We start from the raw sequence: 26,781 nt of genomic DNA, 5'->3' as shown, positions 1-26,781 counted from the left end.
AAACAGTAAAAACATGCTGCTACGCGGTGTTGTTTCTCCTGGTATCTTCTGTCGGCGAAAATCACCTCGTAACCGTCCTTTTGCATGAAGCGTAATGGGTTTTGGTCTTTTTCACACATTACTGCTCCGAACAGATCTGTTGATGTATTGTTTACAATTTTGTGTCTATTTCTAATTTCAATATCTACCTTAAGTGATAGAGTCAACAACTCAAAACAGATATCCTTGAGGAATTAGCTAGATGTTGTCTACAACGAACAACTACCTCCAATATAGGTTTAAGTTGATTTTCTCAGGAAAGTCTTTAAAGCCTTTGGCAAAAATTAAAAAAAAAACACAGCAAGTGATTGGTGCAAGTTATAAACTCTTCTTCGGAGGTTCCTAAAATATGCGATACCAATATCCACTGACGATTCGTCAAAATACACATGGGTCCAAGAATTTAAAATTAGTTTAAATTAGGATACTAAAATCTTGTACTTAGCGAACTGGATATTGAAAATCTCTTTTTGAAAAGGAATTTCGTCTGAAATGTCATCAGGTATAATGTCTGTAAAACAAAAAGAATTAAATTTGGCTAGTTAGATGAAAATTTTTTCTCATGAGTTTAAGAAATTTTAGAAACATTTTATTTATTTATTTATTATAATCATAACGGCTCTAAGCCATATATTGACTGCCGAGAGTACAAATTCCTCAAGACATTTCCTTCTTGTCTTTTGCCTTACCCAGGGCATGCTCCGTTAAATCGTGGAAACATATTTTTGTTAAAAAACTTCTTCAAGCATTGAAAATTGAATTTTTGACCAGATATTCCAGAAATCTTGAATTTTTTCGATCATGGTGACTGTATGTCTCCTTTGGTATTATAATTTTTTAGAACTCTGAGCTGATCGATGGAAATTCTTGCTCAATTAACGAAGATCTGACCAAAAAGCAGCATTTTTTATACGAAAGTTCTACACATTGACAGTGTGCGCCAAAACGACATAATCCGCGAGTAGCGCTCCGCAAACAAAAATTGTGGCAGAAGAATCAATTACGATCGTTTGTACATCATCCAGCTGCAATTCGCCTCAATCTCCATGAAACATCACTTCAAAAGCAATAATTTACCCGCTCAACGAGTCTTTATCTCCGGGGCACCGATACGCCTTTCTTACGCATCGGTTCATGTTCGCGGTGCCCCGGCTGCAATCCCACCATCGGAGTAAGGGAGATCGCATAAATCCACAAGATTAAAACGGTTGAGTCATGAATGACCAAAACGTTTCCGAAGGCGTCTAGCATTAACTCCCGCGCACGTGGCCAACTCCACATCCAGCGAAAACGGACGCCCAAAATGCAACTGCACTTCCTTCGCACACACAACCGTCCGGTCGAGGGTGCGCGAGTGGGATTAAGATCCGTGTTTGCATCCTTGTTTTTTTTTTGTAATCCCCGGCAAAAACTGAAAGCGATCCGACACTTTTCGGTTTCTTCATCCGCTATAATTTTCGCGTGTATTAGCGTCTCGGGCGTGTACGGCTCTTACCAACCCCATGTCCGTGTCTGCGAGGCAAACGTGATGCACTTGAACGATGGCCACAGCGGCGAAACCGGACCGGTCGAAAAAGTCAAGGACGGATGGACATGGACGCCCGTGTTGACGGGCGCGTTGATCCACATACATATGCGTCCGGTACCGTATTCGCTGCCGTACCGCGGGCTACCGCGCGTGGTCCACGGGGTTAAAGCATGATGGTTCGGCGCATCCCACGTCACGATCCGGGTAATGAAGGCAAAATAAAACAAACGGACAAATGCGCAATACATGAACGCCTTTGCTGCGTGGAAGATGAAATTAACTTAACGCATTCAGTCTGCCCACCCTCCGGGTGATGTTCGGGCACGTGGTTTGGGAGCCTTTTTTGCGTGAAGTGTCTAGTTAAGATGCGCGTGCCTTGCACGCCCGAAGCAAAAGCATACAGGGCCGCATGTGTAGGGTAGCAGTTTTGGTGCCAGTTTCTGTCGGCCAGATGTTAAACCGAGCCTCGGTGGATGGTCGGTCTTTCTGAGACGATCCGCCACCCGTCTGAACTTTGGGTCTAAGACATCCTAATTAGTATAATTTTGTATTGCGCGCACAGGGTGTTTCGGACGTATGCATACAAACCGTTATTTTTTCGCAGATAGCTCGGTATCTTATACACCGATTATATGTCTTACACAGCTGGGCACATAGTATGGACGGTAATGCACGATTGGACAACAGAACACGCCTGGTCAGAGTTAACATCTGGACGGGTCAAGTTGCTGATATTTTAGAAACTAACACTCGTACATACGATCCTTACGGTGAAATATTTGGGAAGAAACTGTTTAGTTGATCTTGGGTCTAGAATCTTATAAAAATGTGCTTTACGGTTTCTGAAATGTTTAGACTATATCGCTGGGCATCCGGGATTCTAGAATTTGATACCAGTTCCCGTAAAGAAAGAATATTTACTCACTATTCGACTTCGAAACACGATAAAGAAGATATTGAGTAAAATAATTCAATAACAGTTCAGAATGTTTCTCTTAAAGCAACACGGTGCAACATTTGTGTGTTTATTTGGAGAAAATTGGAACCTTGAAACCTTGAAGATACACATTAATTAGACTATTCCAATCACTAAAAACCTACCGACCTTGCTCCGAAACTAAACATAGTTAGATTTGTTGTGATATCCATTCGATGGTTTGCACAGAGCGCGGTACCGCATTTGCATCTACTATTTGGCAAACCTTCGAATGTGCCTATCCTTCCACATACCAGCAAAATCGTGCACTCGTTCGTGGCTTGGTGTGCGTGTTTGGTCGCACGTCGAGATCCAAGGGGTGCGCTAAACAGCATACCCCCCTTGGCCCCATGCGGCACACAGGTGAGAAAAGAAAGAAACAGGATGGTGTCATTAATGTGGATCACGTTTGGAAACTTCGTATCCATCTGGTTAGGTCTGTTATAGGACTGGAACAAAGATATAACATGATCGCGTTTTTTTTTTTCTTTTTGCTCGTTTTTTTATTTTCGCTTCTACTACGGGCAGCTTAGAGCAGAAACACGACCCTAGCGGCCATTCGCTGTGGGCCTCCACATGCCAAAGCGGGGCTATTAAAATTTACCCGTTGTAACACATGCCGTTGATATCATTAATGAATCGCTGATGCACTGTGGACATGACCGTTTGAAAGCTGCCGGTCAAGACGCGAATATTGACTTTGAATTTAAATTCACGTATTGGGCTTAGAGAGCTTGCAAACCACTGTTACGGTGACAATTCTCTACCACTCGAACATATATTTGCAACTGTTGTCCGTATGGTGGTTCATGTTTTCCCAGTGTGCATGCACATGTGTTTGAGCAACAGTTACTTCAAATTGCTAATGAATACACTTGCCGTAGGTAGTACCAAAATTGGATATCTCTACGATAAGTTTTCCATATTCTTTGCTCCAATTGTGGCTATTGAAGGTTTTAAGCCGTCTATGCCTTTTATTTATTTTGAAGTTTAAGCTACTAGTTTAAGTTATTCTTTACTGGAGATGTCAATGTCTACCTGATTTTGAAAGGATTTCAACATTACTTAACAATGTAACAATTACCTTTAGAAATTGCCAGGATGTACTCACAATTTCTGTAGTACGAAAGCTGTTTATAGTAAAAAGTATCTCCAAAAAATGTACACAAAACAAAACAAAAACCACAGCAAAAGGGCAGCGGCAGGGAGTGAAGCGTATTTACTTTCACATATCTCACGAGAACTAATCTAACGATGGCTCAATCAATTAGCTCACACCCGTAACGGCTGCGCGCTGGTGTTGTTTGTTCTACGCCTTTTCTCCACGTTCACGTACAACGGAACGGGTTCCACGAAACCTTGGGAGACAACGCACAAAGACACAAAAGGAGAAAAAACGGTGCCCGCGAGAATGCGTACTATATTTACCAACGTCTTGTAGGGTCTCCGCTGGCGTTCTTTTGGCGTTTGATTTCAATTTCTAGGAAAAAGGTCAACGTGAAAAGGGCTCTCTTCACAAATGAATTATTTCCCCGAGAAGATGCCCCACACAGATCGTTCGGCGTCATTAACATACTACCAATAATTAGATAAACAAACAGTTGTACCACCGCAGAACGAATTCTCGACGTCCTTCGGTGCGCGTTGGTACCGTGATTCTTGCCGGCGTTGAATTGTAAATGGGAAGTTCGGAGCGGTAGATTTCAATATCTGCCAGGTCCAAAAGGCCCAAGAAGGAATAGGAAATTAATATTTCTTCAACAAACATGCAGTAAAAGTCAAACAAAAGGCCAAGAAATTTGTACATGTTTGTAAGTGGCGGTAAAGGGAGTTATAATGATAACGGCAGTAATGTGTGCTGCTGTGTCTTTCTACCAAGAATACGCGGTATCCGGTGAACTTACTATTCGTTACTCCATTTTCTTTTTTTAGACTCTACTATTATTATGTTTTCTAGGACAGCTTTCATGATTGGTGTGTGTAAATCAGACAATTTTGATGAAATAATATAGTGACTCAGCACGTAATGCACCCTAGAAACCTCTCTAGCTCAAACAATTCCTTCCAACTTCAACCACATTTGCAATGTTTCCACAAGTTCAACAACGGTTTCCTCATATGCTATTATGTTAACTTACTTCATCTTTATCATTATTATGTATGCGTATGCGATCTTGTCGTATCGCACTTGTTTTTTTTTCCTTCATGTCGATCTTTTCCGCTCAATCTTGTTACAATTTTACAAAATCATTTTCCCCGAATTGTTGCTCCGCTGCTGCCTAGCAATCGTCTGCCCGTTGCACTACCTTAACGACACCGACACCGAGTCAAAACATTGCACCGCGCATGGTCAAAGATTGACGCTGACGATGTGCAGTGTGCAGCATGGAGTGACCTGAGAATGTCATACCTCCGCTTTGCTTCCCCACCCGTTCGGACGGTCCCTTTGGACAAGCCCGGTCGGCATTGGCGTTTCTTTTTTACATGATCGACACACAAAAAAGACCAGAAATGATCACAATAATTACAGCCGTTGTCTCCTTTTCATTTTGGGCAATTTTTGGGCGAAACCCATCGCAAAGGAGCGTAAATGGGTTTCAATTCAGCGAGCGACTCCTTCTACTTGCCACGGTACCCCTTTCCCACGATCCTCGCAGCCCGATTGAAAATCCCTTCCCGCGATCGCTCGATCGCCTCTCTGCTCTGCGTCTCTCATCGTTCCTGTGTGTATGTGTGCGTTTCCCTTCCCATCCTTCCCCAGAGAGTGCATAGAGGAAGGAAGAGTGGGGAGGGAGAGGTGGGTAGGGGTAGAGATAGGGGGACGTGTCGGACGGGTGGGTTAGACGCGTGTTGTGGGCCAGCTGAAGCAGGCGCTATAGGTAAATTGCACAGTATTAAAAATACTTGTGTGCATACCCCCTTTACAGTACCGTACACTGGCGCAACTGCGTTATGGAGTAGAGAGAGTGTCCTGCTTCCTGCCTCCGGCACAAGGCTCTCGGTTGTTGATTCGCGATCCGACTGTCTTTGCTGCTATTATTGTTGCCGCTGCTGCTGCTGCTGCTGCTGCTGCTGCTGCTGCTGTTTTGGTCCCGGAGGTAACGCTGGCGTGAAGAAGGTTTGAAAGTGATGAAAGTCCAGTGGATACGGTCCCTCCGGCGATAGTTCGACGAACCGCGTTGGCCCTGTAGCAAGATTAATGGAAGCGCAGTGCTGGTGCAACCGCGCCACCCTTGTGTGTATACGGGCCTCCAGGTCTCATATGTTATACCCGACTCGCTCGCACCACCGTCCAAATGGAACCATCTTTGCACGCTTCCTATCCCTTTTCGGCGGTTTCCTCTCTGGTTTCCTTCATTTTTTTCTAGTCGCTTTTCGCTCAAGTTCCGCCAGTAGGTCCCCACCGCACCGCGCGACGCCTTCTGCACAGTCCGCCCCACCGGTTCCCACAAGGATCCGACCCGTCCGATTTGCAATCATCTTCTCTCCGGTATTTTCCATTGAGCCGGACACGCAGCGGATGCTGGTGGTGCAAGCGAGAAGCAAAAACAACGACAGATACAAAAACATGAAACGAGAGACGGTTTGCCGTTCTGATGAAATATTCATCTTACGGCAAAGAGATGGTCCGCGCGAAGGCGCATGAGATGGAAATTGAAGACGGCAAGATACGTAGAGAAAGAGAGCAAAACTTGGAGCAAAGCGCCAGGAGTGTGGCAGTGAACTAAAATGCATATTCGGACCCGATAGTAAGGTAGGTTTTTTTTTTTGGAGAGGATAGCAAATATGTGGGGACACGAGAAATCGGCCCACGACGAAAAACCAAAACCGCTGGACACACCGCGTTCGGCAAGACAAAGCGAGACGGCTGCACAACAACACACACGGTGCGCCAGTGCGAAACCTTTTCCCATCCGAGTGGTCCGACACGAAGGCGAGCGAAATGCAGACGTGCAAAATATCATCGATAACCAGTACTATTAGCGACGATTAAAGGGGAATGTCTTCGCCCAAGACACCCGGTGGAATTTACCCGAAAGAACCCCACGCGGACGTAGCGGCCAGCGTTGCCGGGGACTTGACTGCTCCTAGCTGGGGCTACTGGAACCTCCGGGACGGAGGGATGGGATGGAGTCTCTGTATATGCTGACAAACTTTCAAATTGGTAGCCGTACATCAATCGATTGAATCGAGCTGGTTTAAGACGATGGTGTGACGTTAACGTTCGCCGATTTTGTCCCCTACGGTCCCGTTTCCTGTTTCGGTGCGTGAACCAAACGCCCATAATCAAGATGATTGGATTTACCGGATATTTCCATTGTTTCTAGTCATAAGATTAGACGTTCAGGATATAATGGATATGTTAAAATAAAAGTTCCTTAGACGACCTTCAACGAGCAAGGGTTTTTACTATAAACAGTTTGAGGTAAATTCTAAAAAATCCTTAAGAATTGCCCAAGTACTTTAAAAAAAAAGTTCCAAAATGCTTTTAAAATACATAGTGAAATTCATATCATAAATAACAATAAAGAGCTTTTTATGTTGCCAAAATACAACTTCCAACATGTACTTCCATAACCCATGAACTCGTTTGATATTTCCAATTTTTCTGTCTATTCAACAGTTCTGGTTAGAACACATCCATTCCATAACGCAATTGCATTGCGTTAAGCGTTCTTATTTGTTCCGGTAGCTAATTTCATAGCCACTACCGTAGACGCCTTCTTTCCAAACGATATTGCCCATTATGTTGCCCGCTTAAGCCCCCGTTCGGCAGGGCCGTCCGTTTCATTGTGATCTTCCCGAGAGGATCGCCCCATCAACGGGATCCTCGTGCCCCTTGCCCCTCTCCCCCGGTCACTCTAATCATTCACATTCACAGCGCTACCCAACAGAACTTTCTTCCTTCCTTTCACACACACACGCCACTCTGCCTTCAGTCATTCTCCGGCACAAGAGCGCTACAGTGCCAAAGAGGAATAAATCACCGTTTGCCGTGAGCCCAAATCGTTCGGGGGTTCGTTGCTTAAGTCTTTCGTCCTACGACCACAGCGAGACGACGGACACGGTGCAGCATTAAATGAACCAAAAATTTCTCTACATTTTATGTCTCCTTTCATCAGTTCATCTGCTCATCGTTCGTTGGCCCTAATACCGCCTTATCATTGTGTTGTGCTGCAGCAGCACCAGCAGCATCAGCTACAGCAGCAACAGCAGTACCACTTCTGCAGTGAAACATCGAAACCGTTTTATGCTCCGTTGCTGGTAGTCTCTCAATCTGCCCCTGTGTTTCTCACGTTACTCTTCTGTTTATATGCTTCTCTTTAGTATGTATGATAGCTTCTCTCCCTCTTTCTCTCTCTCTCTCTCATTCAACCCTTAACCAATCTCACGATCGTGGCTGGACCTGCTCCACGCACGCACACAGGTGTGCGGGGTTCGGTACTTTAGAGCGCCTGAAACAAACCCTCAGACCAGTGTAGATCTTTCTGCTCTGCGTGCGTACATGTGTGGTGTAGACACAACGAGACCATGCGAAGCGATTGTGCCCACACCGATCCACCGATCTGAGGGAAGTCGATTCGGGTTGAGATTGTGAGAAATAAAGAAAAGTAAAGCATGAACCAGCGTAGATTTCAATTTCCCTTCTGTATGGGTGTGCGCATAAGTTCCCAAACCTTACACAAGATTACCACCGGACGCAAGAAAACCCCCTCCCTCCGAGCCCTTCTTTTCACCCCTACCGCTCAATCCACCCCTAACATCAGCTAGCAGCAGCGACGAAAGAGGGATCGCGAACGATCCCAAGAGAAAAGCGCCATCGGTACACGTTCACGAAACACGCCAAACGGCCCGTTGTGCGACCGCGACAGACAATGCTGTCTGTGTTTTGCGCGAGAGGCCTGACTGCTTCTCGAGGGCGCTGCGCCATCGCCGCACATACGATGCTCAATCGTCCAAGGCATTCACACCAGCACAAGAACCGGCCGCGCTCGCTCAGTTGCGGGCCGCTTCACGAGCGTATGCTTTTATGTTTCTCCACTTTTTAGGTTCTTTAGTCTTTTAACTATATCGTTGGAGCATTGACGTGTAAGATCGTCGCGATTTTCGGCGTGATTCTTAGTTGGCTTAGTGTTTATTTTTCCTGCGTTGTTGTTTTTTTGGTTGTTTTCGGTTCGTTCCATTCATCTTGTTTACTTATGCGCGGTTTTGGGTACGGGAAAACCCTTTGTTGCCGAGGCTATCCGGGCTGTTAGTGTTGTGCACACCTTGGGGGTTGACAGGAGTGGTGACGATGATGAGTAACCCGTCCGGACGAGTGATATTCAATGGGCACTTTCTGTACCAGTGAGACTTTCTTTGCGAGTGTGTAATTGTGAGTGCGATTGCAAGCGTCTACCACCAACGGCCATCGAGTGATTGGTTTTGTTGTTTTGTTGTTACGAAAAGTAATAATAACAGTTTATGAATGCTGTTGCTGTGACTCACACGCACGACAGCCGCAAATGATTAGCTCGACAAGAAGATGTTTGCTGTAAGCGCAAAACGAACCTTTCCGAGAGCATTACATGTCGCGCCAGCCAGTGCAAAGACGGGTTGTGAATGAAGATACTGTGACAAACATAAAGCGTAAAGCATACTGAATTGTGCGATCGATCGTTGGACAATATCCCAACATTGGGAATATGCCCAACACCTGCAGGAATGAAGTGATTTGCGAACACCATTCAAAGCGTTGATCCAATGGCAAGAAAACTAACCTTTCAAGAAGGAACAGTAATGACCTGTTTGACCGTTCTTTTATGACAAAATGTTTTTGAACTCCGCCGTCCTTTAAATATAATATATGCATGAGACGGTGAGTGCAAGAAGTCACGGCCGATGCAATTGGTAGAGGGTAAAGAGAGAACACACAACAAAAAAAAGACTACTCCTGCGAGTACCAGCATACTTTATAAACATGAACCAGGCGACTTTTTGATGTGTGCAGTGTGCTTTTCCGTACTCGATTACTCGCTCCACACACCGTTCCACCGTTCGCACTGTCTCGCTTGTTTTTTTTTCTTTCGTTCTTTTCGGTGCGCCTTGTTTCATGATGGACAACACTTATGCAAAGCAGTTTAATACTTGCAAATAAATAAAGAAGAGAGAGCACACACAGGAAAAAAACCCTTCATGGGCAACCAGCCACGGGTAACCTGGCGACAAGCCGCGTAGTGTCCAAACCGAGATGGGCAGGCGCAGGCGAAACGCGAGAGAAGAATTCAATAAAAATAAAGTGACCATCTGCATGAAAATAAAATTTCTACCCTCACTAACCCACCTGCAACGTATACATACATACGCGCAGTACACACACACGCACACACACACAGCGGCCAGCAAAACCGCAGTGAAACGAGCGGCAGCAAATACGCGATCGCGAATCGCACGCCCACATGCACAGGCGCGATCGGCCCGGTGTGCGCGACCCATTGCTGATAGGTGGAGGAGGGGAGAGGGGATGAAGGGTTGAGGGAAATGGGGGAAGGTCCCTGTTGCGAACCCGTCATCGGGTATATCGGGCGCGTTTCGCGAAAATCTCCCCATGCAGGAGAGAGTTCTGCTGGGAGCTGGTTGGTGTTGTTGCTGATTCACATTTTAACCGTTCCATTTTTACGGCCTCTTTCGCGAAGGCTCGCACAAGACGCCGTTAGCGGCAGCGGCAGCAACACCACCAACCGGAGGACAGCATCCAAGAAGTGGCCGCAAAGAAGATTGGCGAAAGAAAGCATCGTTGCGATGTGACAGATGGAAAGAGAGACAAGAGTTGGGCTCACACGGCCGCCAAACTCCACATCCTGCACAACCTGGTGGTGCGAAAGAAAGCGTATATATCGAACGCCCTGGACAAGAGTGGAGTTTGGTGAAAGAATGAACTCGAACGAGAAAATATGAAAGCAGCAAAAAAAAAGACGACATACACATACCGCCATGCACACGCACACGGACACAGAGTTCGCAAACCAGTGAAGATTTCTTTCTTGCGAATTTAATTTATGTAAATACCCGCCGATATATATAATTCAATTAGTCGGCGGAAGAATGCTGAACACTGCAGCAAATCTGGCTACATCGGACACAAAACGCTTGCTTACGGATCGGCAAACAATGTTGTTGTTTTTTTTTTTGGTGGTTTATACATTTTCTAAACCGTTATCAATGATCTTGGGTGCTGTGAAGTTTTGACGGAAAAACAACAAACAAAAAAAAAACATAACACAGTTGACGAATGTGGGGTTCGTCACTTACAAAACCGACTCGATCAAGTTCTTTGTTTATAGCTGCGCTCTCCGCTCACAGCTCAACGCAACGTGCGCAAACGTATTCCTCCGGTGTGTGTGTGTGTGTGTGTGTGTGTGTGTGTGTGTGTGTGTGTGTGATTTTTTTCATCTCTAAACAAGGCCTGAGAAATCACATAACGCCATTGGTTTCCCCCCGGAGTGGCTTCTCGTTAATTCGGTCAAATCGAAAATCAAAGGCAAAACACCACACGCTTAACCTCAATAACTCATCCAGACTCATTGGTTTCGTGATTCCGAGCGACCGCGCGGCCAGTGCTGTGGTGCGCGTTAGCGATAAAAAGATTGATCAACTTCTGTCGCACTAAAAACACATCGCTTGATTAAACAATAATAATTACCTCTAATGTTTTTATTTCCTCACGTTCTTGTCCTGTTTTTGTTGTTGTTGTTTTTCTTCTTTTTCGCTCTTCTCCGGGTCCGGGTGGGGGACATGCGGGGAAGCCTTTTGCCTACTATTTCCTTTCTCTTTTTCGGGCTCGTCTGCTTTTCGCTTTCCATGTACCGTTTTCCTTCCCCGGGTTTTGGACTGGTACTGACTTCATCAGAATTTGTTACGACTTTAAAGGAAATTAATATTCATCTTGTCTCTGTTTCTCCCGTTTCGGACGCTGCTCGGTTGAGCCGTTTGGTCGAGACACCGACCGCGGCACCGAGGGTCCGGCGGTGGCGGGTAGTTCGACGTCCGGTTGATCCGGACGAGAGAAGCCGGGTGGAAGCCAAGAGCAAATAAAATCTGGGAAAGCAATAAAATATTCCGACTTGATTGAACTGCTTTTATCTGTGCATTTCAGCTACGATTCGCTTGTACGCTTTGTTTCTTTTGGAAGCTGCTTGTGATGCTTCTGGTGCTTTGGGCACTTTTAATTCATCTCCCCGCGTGGTTGTTCTTTTCGCCCGCCTAGCACCACCGAGCTGCCGAACACTATCGATCGAGATTGGTATTATCCTCAATGCTTTCTCCCTCCACGAAACTGTAACGCAAAGGACACGAAAAGATACGGTTTTCGGTACAGACTGTTGCTTTTGTTATGATGCGCTTGATTGAACTGTAGAATGACTAGCTTGGAATCGTACGGAGCAACAGTAGAATGGAATCCCCGAGAGCGCCCCGAGGGAAGAGCGAAGGGAAGAAAACAACAACACAACAACAAAAAACATTGTAAAATGCTTTAAGTAAACACCGGAAGCGACCAACGAAACTTTCGGGGCACTTGGTAGCATAATTAGGGGCCACTCAAGTGCTAAGAAGATAATTCTTCCCTTCCTTTTGAGAAACAAAAACACTCATCATGCTTTTACAAGTCCGCACTGAATGATTCTTATTCCGCCAACAAGAACCATAGCATCTTGGCCCCGAACTAAGGCCTTTGTTTCGGAATTTCTTCGGCTGAAAAACACGCACTTGAGACTTTTTTTCCAACCCACAAATCTAGCTCATATTCCACTAATATGCTCACTGTGGCTCACTTTGAACTAGTGAGTCGAGAGTTTTATTGAATGACAGCAGCAATTATTAAACCTTATTTTAACTCCCTGTTTCAAACATACGCATCACACCAGGATATAGCGAAACAAGCGGTTTGGGAAGTGTTTATAATTGTGCCTACGCGAACGTAAAATCAACCAAGCGACAACACCTGATTTTTGGCCGATTTTGTGTGATGTTGATCCCGGCAGAAGTTCATCTTCTGAATGAACAAATAAACCCAACATTCAGAAACGGTACACCGGATACCAAACATCGGAACAAGCTTGGGCTCGTGCGCGGTGAACATTAGCACAAAAGATCATCGACTTCGGCACCCCGAAACCGAAACGTATACCAACTTGACCATACGTGTAGGAGACAACCGTGTACACAGGGGGGAAAAAAACCATCGAAAACCGTCAACATTCACTACTCCCACGAGAGCTCGTAACGGAGCTGGTCGGTCGTGTCTCTGGTCCACCCCTGTGCCAGGTTTTGGTCGGTCGGGGTTCCAGGGTTCGGGGTTTTCGGGTTACAAATTGGAAACCATTTTCACCCACTGCAAAAATGATGGTCTACCCGGAGGAACCAATCTGGTCCATTCCACACATTCCGGCACTGTACGATGATGGCGATTATGGTGGTAAGCGTTAGACAAACTTTTGAGTTATCTTTTCTATAGCACTTCATTGCTAGATATGTGTTTCGGCGCTATCCCTCTTGTTTTTTTTATTCGCAATCGGTCAGCTCTATTTAAAGCGTGGCGCAATGTAAACACAGAAATTCACTTAAGTGCTTTGCTAAACGTTTTGCTAATCGTTTCGTTTCCGTATCTGCTTATCTTACTTCCAGTGAACGTCGTGGAGGCACTGCAGGAGTTTTGGCAAATGAAAGCAGCGCGAGGTGCCGACCTTAAAAATGGTGCTCTAGTGATATACGAATCCATACCGTCCACCAGCCAACCGTACGTGTGCTATGTAACCCTGCCCGGTGGAAGCTGTTTCGGAAGTTTTCAGGTATTGTAGAATTTTTGTGAAATTCCTTATACAAACAATTGTGGAGAACTCAGGGATTTTTGTAAACGAAAAATGATTCTGATCAAAACATTCTCGACTGGCACTGTGAAAGCACTATGCATTACAAAAGCTTGCTGAGTGACTGTCAAGAAAGCAATGAAAGGGATCAATTTCAACTTACAAACTTCCAGGCAGTGAAAAAAAAAATCTAGATCTACCTCAGGAACACTCTAGTTCAACTTAAATCGCCAGGAATTCGTTACTTTTTTGATGAACTTATCGTTCTTTTCTTCTTTAATTCACAGAATTGCCCTACGAAAGCAGAAGCTCGGCGAAGCTCCGCGAAGATAGCTTTAATGAATTCCGTATTCAACGAACACCCGTCCCGGCGTATCAGTGATGATTTTATCGAGAAAGCCGTCACCGAAGCACGCGCATCCTTCAAAGGTGAACAGAACCAAGAGGACGATGGTCCCGATACCGGCATAGGCGCATTCAGGTAATTCTCATCACAATTGCTCGCGTATGATACTCATCTTCATTTGGTTCTTGTTCACCATTGATCTAACACGGTGTCGCAAAATCGTTTTTTTATCCGCTCTCCCGCCTAGATTTATGCTGGAAACCAACAAAGGTCGCACCATGCTGGAGTTCCAGGAGCTGATGACCGTGTTCCAGCTGCTACACTGGAACGGTTCGCTCAAGGCGATGCGCGAACGACAATGCTCGCGACAGGAGGTGGTCGCCCACTACTCTAACCGATCTCTGGACGACGAGATGCGCCAACAGATGGCGCTTGACTGGATTGAGCGGGAGCACGAAAATCCGGGCCTGCTCAGCCGGGAGCTGGCTATAGCCGAGAGAGAACTAGAGACTGCCCGTTTGGCGGGACGGGAACTGCGGTTCCCAAAGGAGAAGAAAGACATCCTGCAAATGGCGCACAACCAGCTTACCGGTGGCAGCAACATCAACAGTTGAAGCTGAGAGAGCGATGCAGCCATCGATTCTGATCCCCGTCCTTCCTCCCCACCCCCGTACGTAGACGGCCGGTCGCGCAACAAACATGCAGCAAGATAATTATTAATCTTTTTTTTTTTTTTTGTTAGGCTTTTGTTTAATTTTATGAACTTCATTAGTGGCTGGCCGCGTCGCTTAGTGGCGCGGCTAGGCGTTCGCTTACATAACATTTGCCAATCACAAGCAGACGCGCTGTGGTGCGAAACAGGCAATGCCCTGTACGCCGATTCTGCTGCTTAATACGATTTGTTATTATTTTGCACGATCGATTACGTTTATTGTTTCGAACGGCAAACGTTTATCTTGTATCACAATAAGCTGTGCTACGCTAGATGCGACTCCACCATACAATTGTTAGGCATTGCAGCGTGATCGACGCGTATCACAAAACACATACGTATCTAGATGCAACAGTCGATTGTTGCGCTACATTAAGGACATGCTGGAATTGGCGATCCATTCCTAGCATCATAAACTTTATTTGTTCTCATCTCTTTGGCTAATAAGATTCTTAAATCTCTTATCAATCGTAAAGTATAATTTTTCTTTTTAACACTTTCCTAACGGATCATTTGCACGTGTGTGCTCCGTTGAGTTCCATGTCCTCATGTCTTCTCATACACCATTCTTTCCACTGTAACTAATCGAGCCATTTTTTTCGAACATTTACAATGAACGGCAGCATTCTCTAGCGACTTGTACATAAACAGTGAGCACAATCATATATAGAGTCAGTACGGACAACGGCGGAATCGTTTCAATCGGTACAGCGTTTCCGATCATATAAGTTAGTTGAACTGTAAGGACAGAGCAGCACACAAACAAAAACCGGCGCATGTGTGGGTCGGGTGTGTGCGTGTGAGAGCGAGAGAGAGAGAGAGAGAGAGAGAGAGAGAGAGAGAGAAAGAGAACGAAATGCATGTGTAAACGAATTTTATACCTTTTCATACGTTTTGTGCAACGCAAATTGGATCGGTTTATTATTTTCTTATTATTATACTCCCCTACAAGGTACACTTTGCAGACTGGCTTTTATATTATTGTCTTCTTTCCCTTTAAAACGAAACAAAACGAAAAAAAACGAAAAACATTGTTGTTGATTGCGCTAATCATATGCATGTTTTGCAAGTAATAAACAAAATGTGATTTTATAAATTCGACAAGATTAGGTAAAAATGTGCAAAAAACGCAAAATTTATTATTATTTTTTTCGTCATGACGCTATTTATTTAAACAAAACAAAAAAGACAAAACAAAAGCGGTTTTATTTACAACTGAACGTTGGCTAAGGCTAGGTAAAGGAATTTTTTTTATTTTATTCGAGCGAAAAGCAAAACAAACAAAACACAAAAACTTTCGGCCAAATTTTAATCTTAATTGAAAGGGAACGTGTGTAAGTCGACGGTGTTAAAAAGAAGCGACAGAGGAGAAGAAAGAGAGAAAGAGAAAAGAAAAACACAAAAAAATGAAATTAAAACTCTAATAAAACAAATCTAAACGAAGAAATTGTGATTCTTATGTTTAACTAAATTTAATATTATATGTTTAATGCGGCAAACACGAATAGAACGAAACGGCATTCAACCAGTAAATGGTACATGGCAGTAAAAAGGACTAAGAAAACAAAAGCTATAAAAAGATACAAACTAACATAACTTTAGGCGCAACTGACCAATTCGATCTGTGTTCATGATGTGAAAATCGGCTAAAATTAGTTCCAAGCAGCAGCAGTTGCAACCTTCTTGCAATAATTGTACAACGAAACTTGCGCCGAATGTGTTGCGCGAGTTTTTTTTTAAAAGGGTTTTACTTTACTTTTTGCTTCCATCAATTCCGCCAGCCTTTTATCGCTCCAATGCACACTTTGTTGCCCAAAACTAACAGTACAGAGCGAGGATCAACACTAAATCAACCTAATATGCTCCGTTATGTATTTTGTTTACAGCAGACAATCGCAAACGCAACAAACAGAAACGGAAATTGTAAAGAGCTCCCTGTAGCGTGACAAATAAATGAATTTTAATACGAACATAATTTGCTGAGTGTTGTTGGCTTTCTCGGTCTAAGATTTGTACACATTTCTACACTGATTAAATGCTGTTTTACTCAATACAAACAGCGTAAGCGAGGTACTGATCGTTGTAAATGCGATAAGCACATCTTTGTGCTGCAACGATATCATACAAGGTGAGTACTAAACACACATCTTCACGTGCACTGGCCTAACGATGTGCTTTATCTTCATAGTCAATCATTAGAGATCAATAGCGTATCAATAGAAATCAATTATATTTCGATTGCAATACCAACCAAAATCGCCTAGCAACCAATGGCTTGCAGAAACCAATGCAAATGGCGCTTGATTGCTATGGAGTAACGTTTCGTTCACAAGTTGGCCGGATACAGTGTTGGCAGTGATTGAGCAATGAAGAATTGGTACTCAAAAGGGAAGTAATTACATTAAAACTAGAGAAGAATTAGAGTTAGGCACTTCGTTCAACTATATTCACACCTATGGGACAGAGATAAAGATGGCAAATGAACAGTTGGCCGAAACCTCGGTTATAAGAATAATACCACAAATGTCGCGTTACGTTCATATCCTATCAGCATATGGTGTTGAAACATAGACACAGAATCTTTTCTCTTCGTGAATTTTTGGCGACGATTTGGAGTTTCGTATTGGGGCCCTTCACGACTGTCCGCTGAGGACTAAATTGTTTTAATGAAAAGATCTCTTATGTGTTGGTTACTTCAAAAGGGAAGCTCATCTATCTCACCATCGTTCAGGTACGAGTTTTGCGATCAGTTTGTTCTTATCGGTGTACCACTCGTTGGACTCTTGGAAAACGATGTCCATCTGACAATCGTAACCATCGAACAGTGTGATCTGTTTTGCTCATCAAACCAACTGAATCTCTGGACAGGTTCTGGCCAGGCCATTCAAACACGTCAACACTTTCTAGAAAGATGATCAACAGAGCAACCGCTGTTAAAAAAAAGAATGCAGTACTTTAACGACAGCATTGGAGGCGAATGGCGAATTAATTGCTGTTGCTGCCTGATCGTGCAGTGATCGTTCCACAAATCATTTACACCGCCACCTTGAGTGCATTAATTACGAAACAACAACATGAACGACTTCCGAAACCTCCTTTGGCGTCAAAACGATACAGATTCGGCAGCGGTAGCGAAGGTTTGCACTTTTACATCTGATTGCAATTAAATTCAATCAGCTCACTTCGCAAGTCTTTTGATTTAGCAGCACCAGCTCCTAGAGGGGTGACCCCAGTAAGGTAGGTGTACAAAAAACACGGGAAGGAGAAAAGCGAACGTTTGGTAGCACATTAAATGTTCATTTTGAGCACTTCCACATTCCCGGCAACAATCCGTTCGTTCAATGTCTTCACTCGCGTCTCTTAGCGCATTGTGTAGAAATTTGGCTCCCAAAAAAAGAACACTGCGACCCTCTCGACGCACAACTCTCGTTTCTTACTGCAGGTCGTCGTCAGAAACGTAAAACGTGCCGACATTTGTCATTTCGGAGCTTCTACAATTTTCGTCTTGTCCGGCGGGTAAAAAAAACAATCCAATCGACCAACGATAAACACACAAGCATTCATATATGTTATTTAATTATCTACAGCTGGGAATGTTCTTGTGCGCATTGCGGTTTGGGCTTTTTGTTTGATGCATCCTATCAAATCCTCCCCCCTAAATGCTAACGCTTGCAATCTGCAATGATTACTCAGGTATTTGAGCAAACAAAAAACCGACCCGGCTAACCTTATTTTTGTGCTGAAAATTACGCAAAACAGTCCGCTCAAGCTGGAGGCCTAGCGATGGTTTTTGGAAATGTTTTAAATGTTTCCAATATATAACATCAAGCAAAACGTGCGACAAAAACGGACGGTTGTCCATTTGGCCATTACTTGCAACTCCTAACGCACTCGCAACCTGGTCACCCTCCCGACAGCGATAACAAGCACCTCCTTAAGCGTTGTGGCCGTTTGCGCTGCAGCATCATGCAACACACCGAACGAGCACCGTTTTTATCCTGCCGTCCCTCAGTTGTCGCTCATTTCACTCGTTCGCTATCGTTTTGACTAGCCATCCGCCAGTGGCAACGCGCATCTTCGGCGCTGGGACGCATTACAACCGGCCACCAATCATCCTTTCAGCGCCCATGCTCGCCAAGCACGATGGATGACCGCCACGCTATGCGAACCGTGTTGTGCAAAGGGTGAAGAAGGAGCGAGCGCGCGCGCCATCGTGCACACACACGCAGGAATTTCCTTCCCATTTTATACGCGGGAAGAAGCGTTTGTGACGCGCGCGCGCAGAAGCAAAAAGGAGTCTTTGGCGTAATTTAAAATTTTAATTTTTATTCTTTACATTTTCGGGTTCGTTTCTTTCGGCCGACAACCCCAAGTCTCCGGCACGGTATCGATGCCCACGGTGCATGGCCCAGTGCTGGGTGCAGTGCAGGGTTGGTGTTGGAGGCATCTTGGAACGCTACAAATTGGTCCCGTTTTGTGGTATAATATATTTCCCCCACCCCAATAATGTAAGCTGATTACTGATATTACACATAAGATCTATTGTTAGAATGAGTTTAAATGTTGATGAATATTTTTCATCTCATAAGTATAATTTTTATTTTAAAAACCCTGTAACATTCCGAGCTTGATTCAATGACTCTACTAGCAGACATGAAGTACTCCAACAGCATAACCGGCGATTGGTGCACTCTACCCCAAAAAAGCAACAAAATTGGTTCGTGTCCGATTGTCCGATTCCCCTCCCGGTGTGAGCGAGTGTCATTTTGCTAAAATAAATAAATGTATCACGTTTAATTACCAAAGAGGTCGTGGCCCCTAAACATCCCCCATCAAAACCCACCCGCCCCCGGGCAGGGGAGGCTCGTCCTCGCTGATCTCAATTGTCTTCCAAAATGGTCAATTTCGTCAACAAGTTTGCAGCAGCGTCCGCTTGCTCACGTCCTTATACAGCGCGGACAAGTGTAAAACAGTTCGCCGAGTGAACCTCGCGCACAATTTGTGAACCTGCCGTCCCGTACATTTGTGCGGCCGACGTACCCGTGTGGCCGCCATGCCACGGCCACCACAAAATACGTGACCGAAGAAGCGAGGGAAGTGTGTCTTTGTTTCCTTCTTCGTATCGACCCGGGATGGAGTGGGGGAGGAGCGGAAGATGGGGAGGATCTCAGGAGGAACCGAAACTGAAGAAAAACAGTCCACAGCATTACGAAAAAAGGCTTTGCGGAGTGCAAAACAGAGCGCACCGCACGCTGCAGATGCAGGTTGCTTACTTTGGAACGCTGCGCGGTTGGGTCAGAATTTCCGTTGAATGATCTGTGGGAAAAGCCATCATTATTATTGGATGAAAAGCTCATTAACACATTTCAAGTTTTTTTTTTGCTCTCCCGCTGGTCCCCAAAAGCAAACTTTTTCATTTAAGATCTTACGAAACACGTGGTGAGCAGATGGGGAGGAGTAGAAGAGGGGGTGTTTTGGGGGGAAAGCCTTCGTTCCGCGGCAGAATACTTAATGCAATATTTTTGGTGTACGGGTTCTCCATTTTTTGTGTTTTCCCGTTTCACTCAACAACATGTGAGGATGCGTTTTAGGAAAAATGCTCTCCTTAAACATGCATTTCAGGACGACGAATTGAGCAATCCTGTCACGCACGCTTGCGGGAGAACCAGAGAGTTCAGCCACCTTTGTAACAGTAAACGCGTTTAACGTGTTTTGCACACGTATGGAAAAACTGTAACCTTTCTCTTGATGAATATTCATGCTATCAAAATGGTTGGCTTTCATTTTGGCACACAGGATACAAAACTAGTTTTTCATCAGGGAGACTCTTTTGGGGGGGAGAAACAAATTAAAAAAAAACACCTTTACCGGCTATATCTGCCTATTTCTGACAGCATTCCTTTTTAATTGCGGCGTACAACTCCCAATTCGCACAGGCTCAACATGGGGGCCACATGTTTTGTGGATGCAGTTTGGGATACGAATGGGATGGAGAGGGTGTTTAACTGTTTGTTCTACAAGTTCGACATGATAGGTTTGTACAATATGTAAGAATAATGTACATCGTAATACATGTAGGAAGCTTGTCTACGACCCCGCATCCATGAGAGGCTCATACGTTGGTGCTATAAACTTATCAGGTGATCGTACGTTCATGAAGGCGATCGCACCTTAGAAGTCGTTCGAAATTGGAACCTTCTTGGTTCATAGAACTTATGCAGTACTTGGTAGACACGTCTGAAACATGGACTCTGTACCAATTTGACAAAAGCTTCTTAGCCGCGTTCGAGAGGAAAATGCTCTGTGTTCTACGATCGTTCAGCCTGAACTCACTACCGTACATCGAATTAGACTTGCCATACTCCAGTGGATTGATCATGTCATGAGAATGACACCGGACGACCAGACGACGAGAGTTCGTTGAGGTCGTCCACATGTACAGAGGAGGTTGGTCCAAATTAAAACGGAGTGATGGCGTTGATGCGTCCCTCAAGAAGGTCGTGATATTAGATAGTTAATCGACGGCACACGATTGTTGGCGGTTTTGGGGACTCCTTGAGAGAATCCTGCGGGTTAAGAACTCCATAGATACAAAAAAAAGCTACATTCTTCTATTTTTATTGATGTTTCTATTAATTTGAACAGATTCTTCTATGTGTCCTGATTATTAAGAAGCAAATTAATTTTTCCTAACTCGCTTCAAAGTCGCTTGAGCGGCAAAACAGAAAACCTCCTTCTTCGGTGTGCTCGCGGTGGAGTACAACTTCATCGTGACCTGCCAGGTGTACCCCTCCAACGGGAAGCTGGTAAAGAAGCTCAAATCAAACGCTGAATCCTTGAATAAGTACGTTGCCTGTAGGGCGATACAGATTGAAACATGTTGTTAGAAATAAGCCCGTTCAAACACAACCACAATCGTTGTACCGGTTGTATTGGACATTTCACAGTCGGTTCGACGCTTCGTACAAACGGAGACCAGAAGGAATTAGTGTCCGTCAGGAAGGAACAAATTTTAGGCACTTGCAGTGCATTGTATCGTTGACAGTTTTGCAAATCAAGCGTACAGCGATACGCAATGAGCGTGAGCTGTTAAATGAGAATAAATGCGACACATCAGATTAAATGTGGGCTCCGCAATTGCTTTGTCCGTTTACCTCCAGTGGGGGTCGAATTTCCTGCAGTACGGAAAAGTTCCCGTAAAAGCGCACCACGTTGTTGCTGGACGAGAAGTTAGCCGGAACGGTAAATTTGATCAAGAACGAATCGGTTTTGTTAGTTTGACACGTTTTCGCTTTATCTATCACGAGTTCTTTATTTCTCTGCAAACGGCGAAAGGGAACAGAAGGTCTTTTATATCCCCGCTGTGAGAATTATCATATTTTGTGACGAATTCTTACCCTTCCTACTGCATTGGCGCGTGGGAAACCAACTGCTAAGGCAACAGCCAATATATAACACACGCAACAAGGGCGCATAATGATCAAGTTGTGAGGTTTAGCGCAGACTAAACAGAAGTTGATTACTACTTCACTAGTTATTCGCTAGAATTCGCATCAATGGGCTTCATAAGGGGTAATACCATAGCTGAGAGGCAGTGAGGCTTGTAATCTTATTAATTAAATTTCACGTTTCATTACCTCTATTTTTGTTCATAGGGGATTACTATTGATGGTATAGAATAGATAACACACATTTTAACGATAACCTTACTACCCGTTTGGAGCATTCATTAAAACAAAATTATATTAGTCTAAATCAGTGATTCATAAAAGAGCTATAAGTACACCAAACGATTATTGTTAAATATTTTAAATGGAAACAAAATTTCAATAACATATTACATATGAATAGGCTGGCATAATAACATATGAATAGGCTGAAGGAACGTGGAAAAAAATCTTAGGAAATAACACATTTTTCATCAATCATCGGAATTAAATATCGCAGATGTTTTCCTATATTTGATCTCTTTTATTTCCCTTTAGTCCAATATTAAACATCATGCATAACTTTCTGCGTAACTTTTATATTTTACGACGTTGCTTCCGTCGACGATGGGGGATGCTCCAGCACCGTATCTATAATACCCAGCGTTTGGGCTTCCTCTGGGCTAAGGAACGTATCACGTTCCATTTTGGAGTACAGCACATCCACTGCCGTCTTCGTGTGCTTGCCATAAATCTCGGTCAGCTGTTTCTTTAGCTTCAGGATCTCTTCCGCCTGTATCTGAATGTCAGTCGCTTGGCCCTGAGCTCCGCCGGACGGTTGGTGAATCATGATGCGTGCATTCGGCAGTGAGTGGCGCATTCCAGGAGCTCCAGCGGCCAACAGCAGCGAGCCCATCGAACATGCTTGGCCTACGCACCATGTAGCTACCGGAGGTTTCACGTACTGCATCGTGTCGTAAATAGCCAACCCAGCAGTGACACTTCCTCCGGGAGAATTGATGTACATGTGGATCGGTTTGGTTCCATTTTCTGACTGTAGAAATAAAAGCTGCGCTACTATCAACGAACTCAAATCGTCATGTATCGGGCCCATTAGGCAGATGATGCGCTCTTTTAGTAGGCGTGAAAATATATCATACGCTCGTTCGCCTCTGCCGGTCTGTTCCACGACGATTGGCACAAGATTCAGGAATGATTTGTTGGTCGTATGCAAATTGCGCTGAAAGAGAAACAATACGAGTGAATGCATAGGCAGAAAACGTTCTCAAACTATCCACTGATACTTACTACGGAAGATAAAAGCGGCATAAATGATTTTATTCTATTCATTGTAGATGATCTTACGATAATAAACACAGACGGTAGAAAAACAAGTGCTAAATTGTAAACAAAATTTCGTAATCGCACATTCAACATGGCCGATGACAACGGTCACTGACTGTCAAACGAGCCAGCTGTCAAATGGAACGGATTCGTCGTAACCTCGCATAGCCAGTGGGACAAAGTGTCGGTGGTAGCAGCGTGCGTTTCTTGTGATTTTTCAATCTAAAATACTGTGCTTTATTGGGGGTAAAATTCCGCAGTACCTGGCATATAGGAAACACTATTCGGATGGTGTTGTGAGCAGTAAAAAGGCACAAGATGATTGAACACGAACAGCCCAACATCACCGACACGGAGGTATAGCTGACGAATATGTTGCGGAATGCACATCGACACGGCGGTACCACCCTGCCATTTGTCTAATTATGGTCATGTTTTGCTTCCATTCCCCGCAGGTGATAGATCATGAGGAGTTTCTCGATCGCATCAAGAAAACGCTCTACTATGGTTCGTCCAAGGTGCGCTGCACCAAAATCAGCCGACCGCTGGCCGACTACGCAGCGGATGTGTTTTCCGAAACGCATCGCGGCCATTCCCTCAGTCGATTGAACTTTGCGACTGTCGGCAATCTATCCGTGACGCCATGCTCACTCATCCTGGCTATGATCTATCTCGATCGTTTAAACGCCACCGATCCGACCTTTGTTCGCCGCATCACACCGTCGGAATTATTTATAGTATCAATGGTAAGTGCATAGTTCCCTGTAGTTGCTTGCGTAGTGCATTGATAGGGGCACACGTCGTATTGGGGTTGCTTTTTGCGTTGTGAATGTTTCACGCTTGACTGCTTCACGCAAAGAAAGTTGCCATTTTCTCTTTAGACGCTTTACTTTCGCCTGATCGAGTGTTTATTAACACGCGGATAAGCTATGGAACTGCCTTTTTAACGTGTTTTGGAATGAATTTTCAGATGGTCTCGACCAAATTCTACTGCGGTTACGATGAGGACATCTATCTAAGTGCCTGGGCCGAGTATGGAAATATGACTCCTGATCAAATGAAAACATTGGAACTAGAATTCTTGGATGCATTGGTAAATGTCACAAACAACAGCATGTGTGGATTTTTTTTTTTGCTTCTTCATGATTTAAATTCGATCCGTTTCAGAATTGGAATGCGTACGTCTCCAAGCGAGATTTCTTTGAGAAATTAAAATCGGTTGAAAAGGTACTAGCAAAGCGGCAAGGTCTCACCCGTGGCTGGTTAACTTACACCGAGCTTATCAACTTTCTACCTTCCTTTGCGATGGCTAAACAGTTGATACACTATAGCACCGTGCTCGCCTTGAGCTATACCGCCAGCGTAATGACCATTGCTGGAGCCTTCCTTTTAGCTAGCAATCTACATCTCCCAGGAAACTTGCTGTACCGAGGAGTATCCAACAATCTGGAAGGCAATAACATTTCCAGCCACTGCACACTATCTCATCAAACCCGACTCGACAGTATGATCGATAGTTCCGTTACTGTTGACGATACAAACACTCTGGAAGACTGCATCTCGGATGGGACCCTTGCCGCATCGCAGATAAACGCAACCCTCAAAGACTGTGAAGCGTCTTTTGCTTCCGGACAGCAACATACGCTACTCGAACGTAATTGGCATAGTACAAATCACCCGGAGGTTAATGTTTTCTCACCGTACCGTTATCGGAACATACGCTTCATTTTCGATCCAGCCGAAGGCAATAATGTGGTACAACAGATAGATTTTATTCATTCCGAGCACGAGACTAATCACGACCCGGAACGAGAAACGAATTTCGAATCAAATGGCGACCCGATGGCGGAACTTAACGGCGCTGCTGGATCTCAAAATTGTTCGTACGATTGCTTCATTCCACTGATCGGTGGCAGTCAGAAATGGTGTCCAGAGGGACAGCGCGAGAATTACGATGGTATCTATAAGCATTACAAGAAGACGTACGATGTTTTCAGTTCTCTATTGAAATTTTTGTAATGAGCCCCCGAAGAAATGATTCTAGAAGTAGATAGACTAACACACAGAAACCACACACGTAATAGAATTTGTTTCGTTTAAGGAAACTAAACAAATCAATGGCTTAGCTGTACAAGCTATTTCAGCTATTGGTACTCAAAATTGTTCAGAAATCAAATGTACCTTTTCATTCGTTTCATTCCCGATTTTTACGATTAACATTATTTCAAGCAAAACTAATTATTATAGTTTTCTTATTTTACATTAAATATAAACTACCGATTGTTTCTTTTCTCCTACATTATTTAATCTGTTGAATGCTTTTTTGCAAATAAAGTTAATTATTCAAACGTAAATCGTGATGATGAATGAATTTTATTATCCGAAAAATAGACAAAATCGGTTGTTTTGTTTACCGAAAAGTTAAATACTATAATAAATTAAAAAGAAAATAAACCCATTCAAATGGAAAATTCTTCAGCGAATATTCCATTTTGGAAGAAAAGCATCGTGCGTTAGATGAGATAGTGAATTACTGTTTATTTGGTACACATTCGTTCAATATTTGCTATTTCTATTGCTGTTCGTCATTACATCGGTTATCGATTTGTATTGTGTATTCGAGTGTTGCACGAGAACCTCGAGCATCAATTCTATCTACTACCGCACTGTACGGAACTGTTTATCGGCTTTTGATTTGAGCATTATTATGTCGCATAATTTTGTTAAACGCGGTTTTCTGTGAACTACTAGTGAACTGGCTGATCTGCAAAGCATTTCACAAGCAACTCATTGTTGTCTGCCAAATAGAATCTTCTGTTGCAGTAATTTATAGAACTGTTCCCCTAAATCGTTCTCTCACGATCGTTTTCGCTATAAAACCTTTCCAAGCGGTTGCCCGATCCGGTTTGCAAAAACCAAACACGTTCATTGTTTATCGCTAATAGCTACATAATTTTGTTATATTATTCATGAAATGCATTGTGCTAGTTGCTCATAGTTAGTTTGTTTTATTTTCCTCCTATCCGCTTCGTACCGTATATTTAATCGACAATATGAGTAAGTGTGAAAGACGACGTAGGACAGTATCCAGGTGTTTTGATTACTAGAAAATTGACCATTCAAGGTATTGTGAAAGCGCTATCGCGTGGACAAAAAACATCACCTCTACTGCTATCGCATTATCTGTGGCCGTGTCCATGGCCAGATGGAAGAAGTTTAGAAAAATAGTTTCATTTCATTCTGCTGCCCGCCAGCCAGCCAATTCACAACGCTTCGCTGTTGGGTTTTACTTGTTTTTAAATTGTTTTGGTAAATGTGTAAGGCCAGGGGGTTAGGTTTGAGTAATAGAAATATCAGTTTAGAATATTATTGTGCTTTAACATGGAGGGACTATGCACGCACCTTGAAAACCTATTTTTCCAATGCGCTCAATGGGAATGTGGAAGAACTCGGTTAAGAATCGTTACTTCGTAAAGTGCTTTGTCATTAGTTGGTGGAAAAAAGGAGGAAACGAGGAGCTTTTTATTTGAGGAATCGCATGAAACGGGGTGTAATAGATCGT

The 26,781-nt window shown here is 44.0% G+C and overlaps 4 protein-coding genes and 1 pseudogene across 4 annotated transcripts; 2 read left to right on the top strand and 3 right to left on the bottom strand.

The window, feature by feature from the left end:
• The first annotated feature begins 12,926 nt into the window (after positions 1-12,926).
• Positions 12,927-14,350, top strand: LOC128711195 (protein limb expression 1 homolog). Its single transcript, XM_053806061.1, has 4 exons — positions 12,927-12,999; positions 13,209-13,372; positions 13,678-13,871; positions 13,984-14,350. The coding sequence occupies exons 1-4, from the start codon at positions 12,927-12,929 to the stop codon at positions 14,348-14,350; spliced, it is 798 nt and encodes a 265-aa protein (XP_053662036.1).
• A 2,101-nt stretch (positions 14,351-16,451) lies between these two features.
• Positions 16,452-16,989, bottom strand: LOC128712405 (uncharacterized; annotated as a pseudogene).
• A 4,138-nt stretch (positions 16,990-21,127) lies between these two features.
• On the bottom strand, positions 21,128-21,923 carry LOC128714405 (uncharacterized). Its single transcript, XM_053809280.1, has 4 exons — positions 21,846-21,923; positions 21,603-21,767; positions 21,373-21,534; positions 21,128-21,301 (listed from the first exon to the last, which is right to left on the bottom strand). Exons 1-4 carry the CDS (start codon positions 21,921-21,923, stop codon positions 21,128-21,130), a joined length of 579 nt encoding a protein of 192 aa, XP_053665255.1.
• Positions 21,924-22,479: 556 nt separating this feature from the next.
• On the bottom strand, positions 22,480-23,225 carry LOC128711926 (ATP-dependent Clp protease proteolytic subunit, mitochondrial). The gene is made up of 2 exons (XM_053806818.1): positions 23,184-23,225; positions 22,480-23,115 (listed from the first exon to the last, which is right to left on the bottom strand). Exons 1-2 carry the CDS (start codon positions 23,223-23,225, stop codon positions 22,480-22,482), a joined length of 678 nt encoding a protein of 225 aa, XP_053662793.1.
• Positions 23,226-23,537: 312 nt separating this feature from the next.
• Positions 23,538-25,238, top strand: LOC128713424 (uncharacterized). The gene is made up of 4 exons (XM_053808284.1): positions 23,538-23,576; positions 23,675-23,965; positions 24,190-24,312; positions 24,387-25,238. Exons 1-4 carry the CDS (start codon positions 23,538-23,540, stop codon positions 25,236-25,238), a joined length of 1,305 nt encoding a protein of 434 aa, XP_053664259.1.
• Positions 25,239-26,781: the final 1,543 nt, after the last annotated feature.

The sequence above is a fragment of the Anopheles marshallii genome, chromosome 3 (assembly GCF_943734725.1).
Source record: "Anopheles marshallii chromosome 3, idAnoMarsDA_429_01, whole genome shotgun sequence".
Taxonomy (NCBI): Eukaryota; Metazoa; Arthropoda; class Insecta; order Diptera; family Culicidae; genus Anopheles; species Anopheles marshallii.
This window is presented reverse-complemented; position numbering and strand designations above follow the sequence as displayed.

Excerpts from the sequence above, each read along its gene's own strand:
- LOC128711195 (XM_053806061.1), top strand. The coding sequence starts at position 12,927 with ATGGTCTACCCGGAGGAACCAATCTGGTCCATTCCACACATTCCGGCA. Across the intron at positions 13,000-13,208 it reads CGATGATGGCGATTATGGTG|TGAACGTCGTGGAGGCACTG; the intron begins GTAAGCGTTAGA and ends TCTTACTTCCAG. Across the intron at positions 13,872-13,983 it reads ACCGGCATAGGCGCATTCAG|ATTTATGCTGGAAACCAACA; the intron begins GTAATTCTCATC and ends TCTCCCGCCTAG.
- LOC128714405 (XM_053809280.1), bottom strand. The coding sequence starts at position 21,923 with ATGCGCCCTTGTTGCGTGTGTTATATATTGGCTGTTGCCTTAGCAGTT. Across the intron at positions 21,768-21,845 it reads GCGCCAATGCAGTAGGAAGG|AGAAATAAAGAACTCGTGAT; the intron begins GTAAGAATTCGT and ends CGCCGTTTGCAG. Across the intron at positions 21,535-21,602 it reads AAATTCGACCCCCACTGGAG|CTCACGCTCATTGCGTATCG; the intron begins GTAAACGGACAA and ends CTCATTTAACAG.
- LOC128711926 (XM_053806818.1), bottom strand. The coding sequence starts at position 23,225 with ATGAATAGAATAAAATCATTTATGCCGCTTTTATCTTCCGTA. Across the intron at positions 23,116-23,183 it reads TGCCGCTTTTATCTTCCGTA|CGCAATTTGCATACGACCAA; the intron begins GTAAGTATCAGT and ends TTTCTCTTTCAG.
- LOC128713424 (XM_053808284.1), top strand. The coding sequence starts at position 23,538 with ATGATTGAACACGAACAGCCCAACATCACCGACACGGAG. Across the intron at positions 23,966-24,189 it reads AATTATTTATAGTATCAATG|ATGGTCTCGACCAAATTCTA; the intron begins GTAAGTGCATAG and ends ATGAATTTTCAG. Across the intron at positions 24,313-24,386 it reads TAGAATTCTTGGATGCATTG|AATTGGAATGCGTACGTCTC; the intron begins GTAAATGTCACA and ends GATCCGTTTCAG.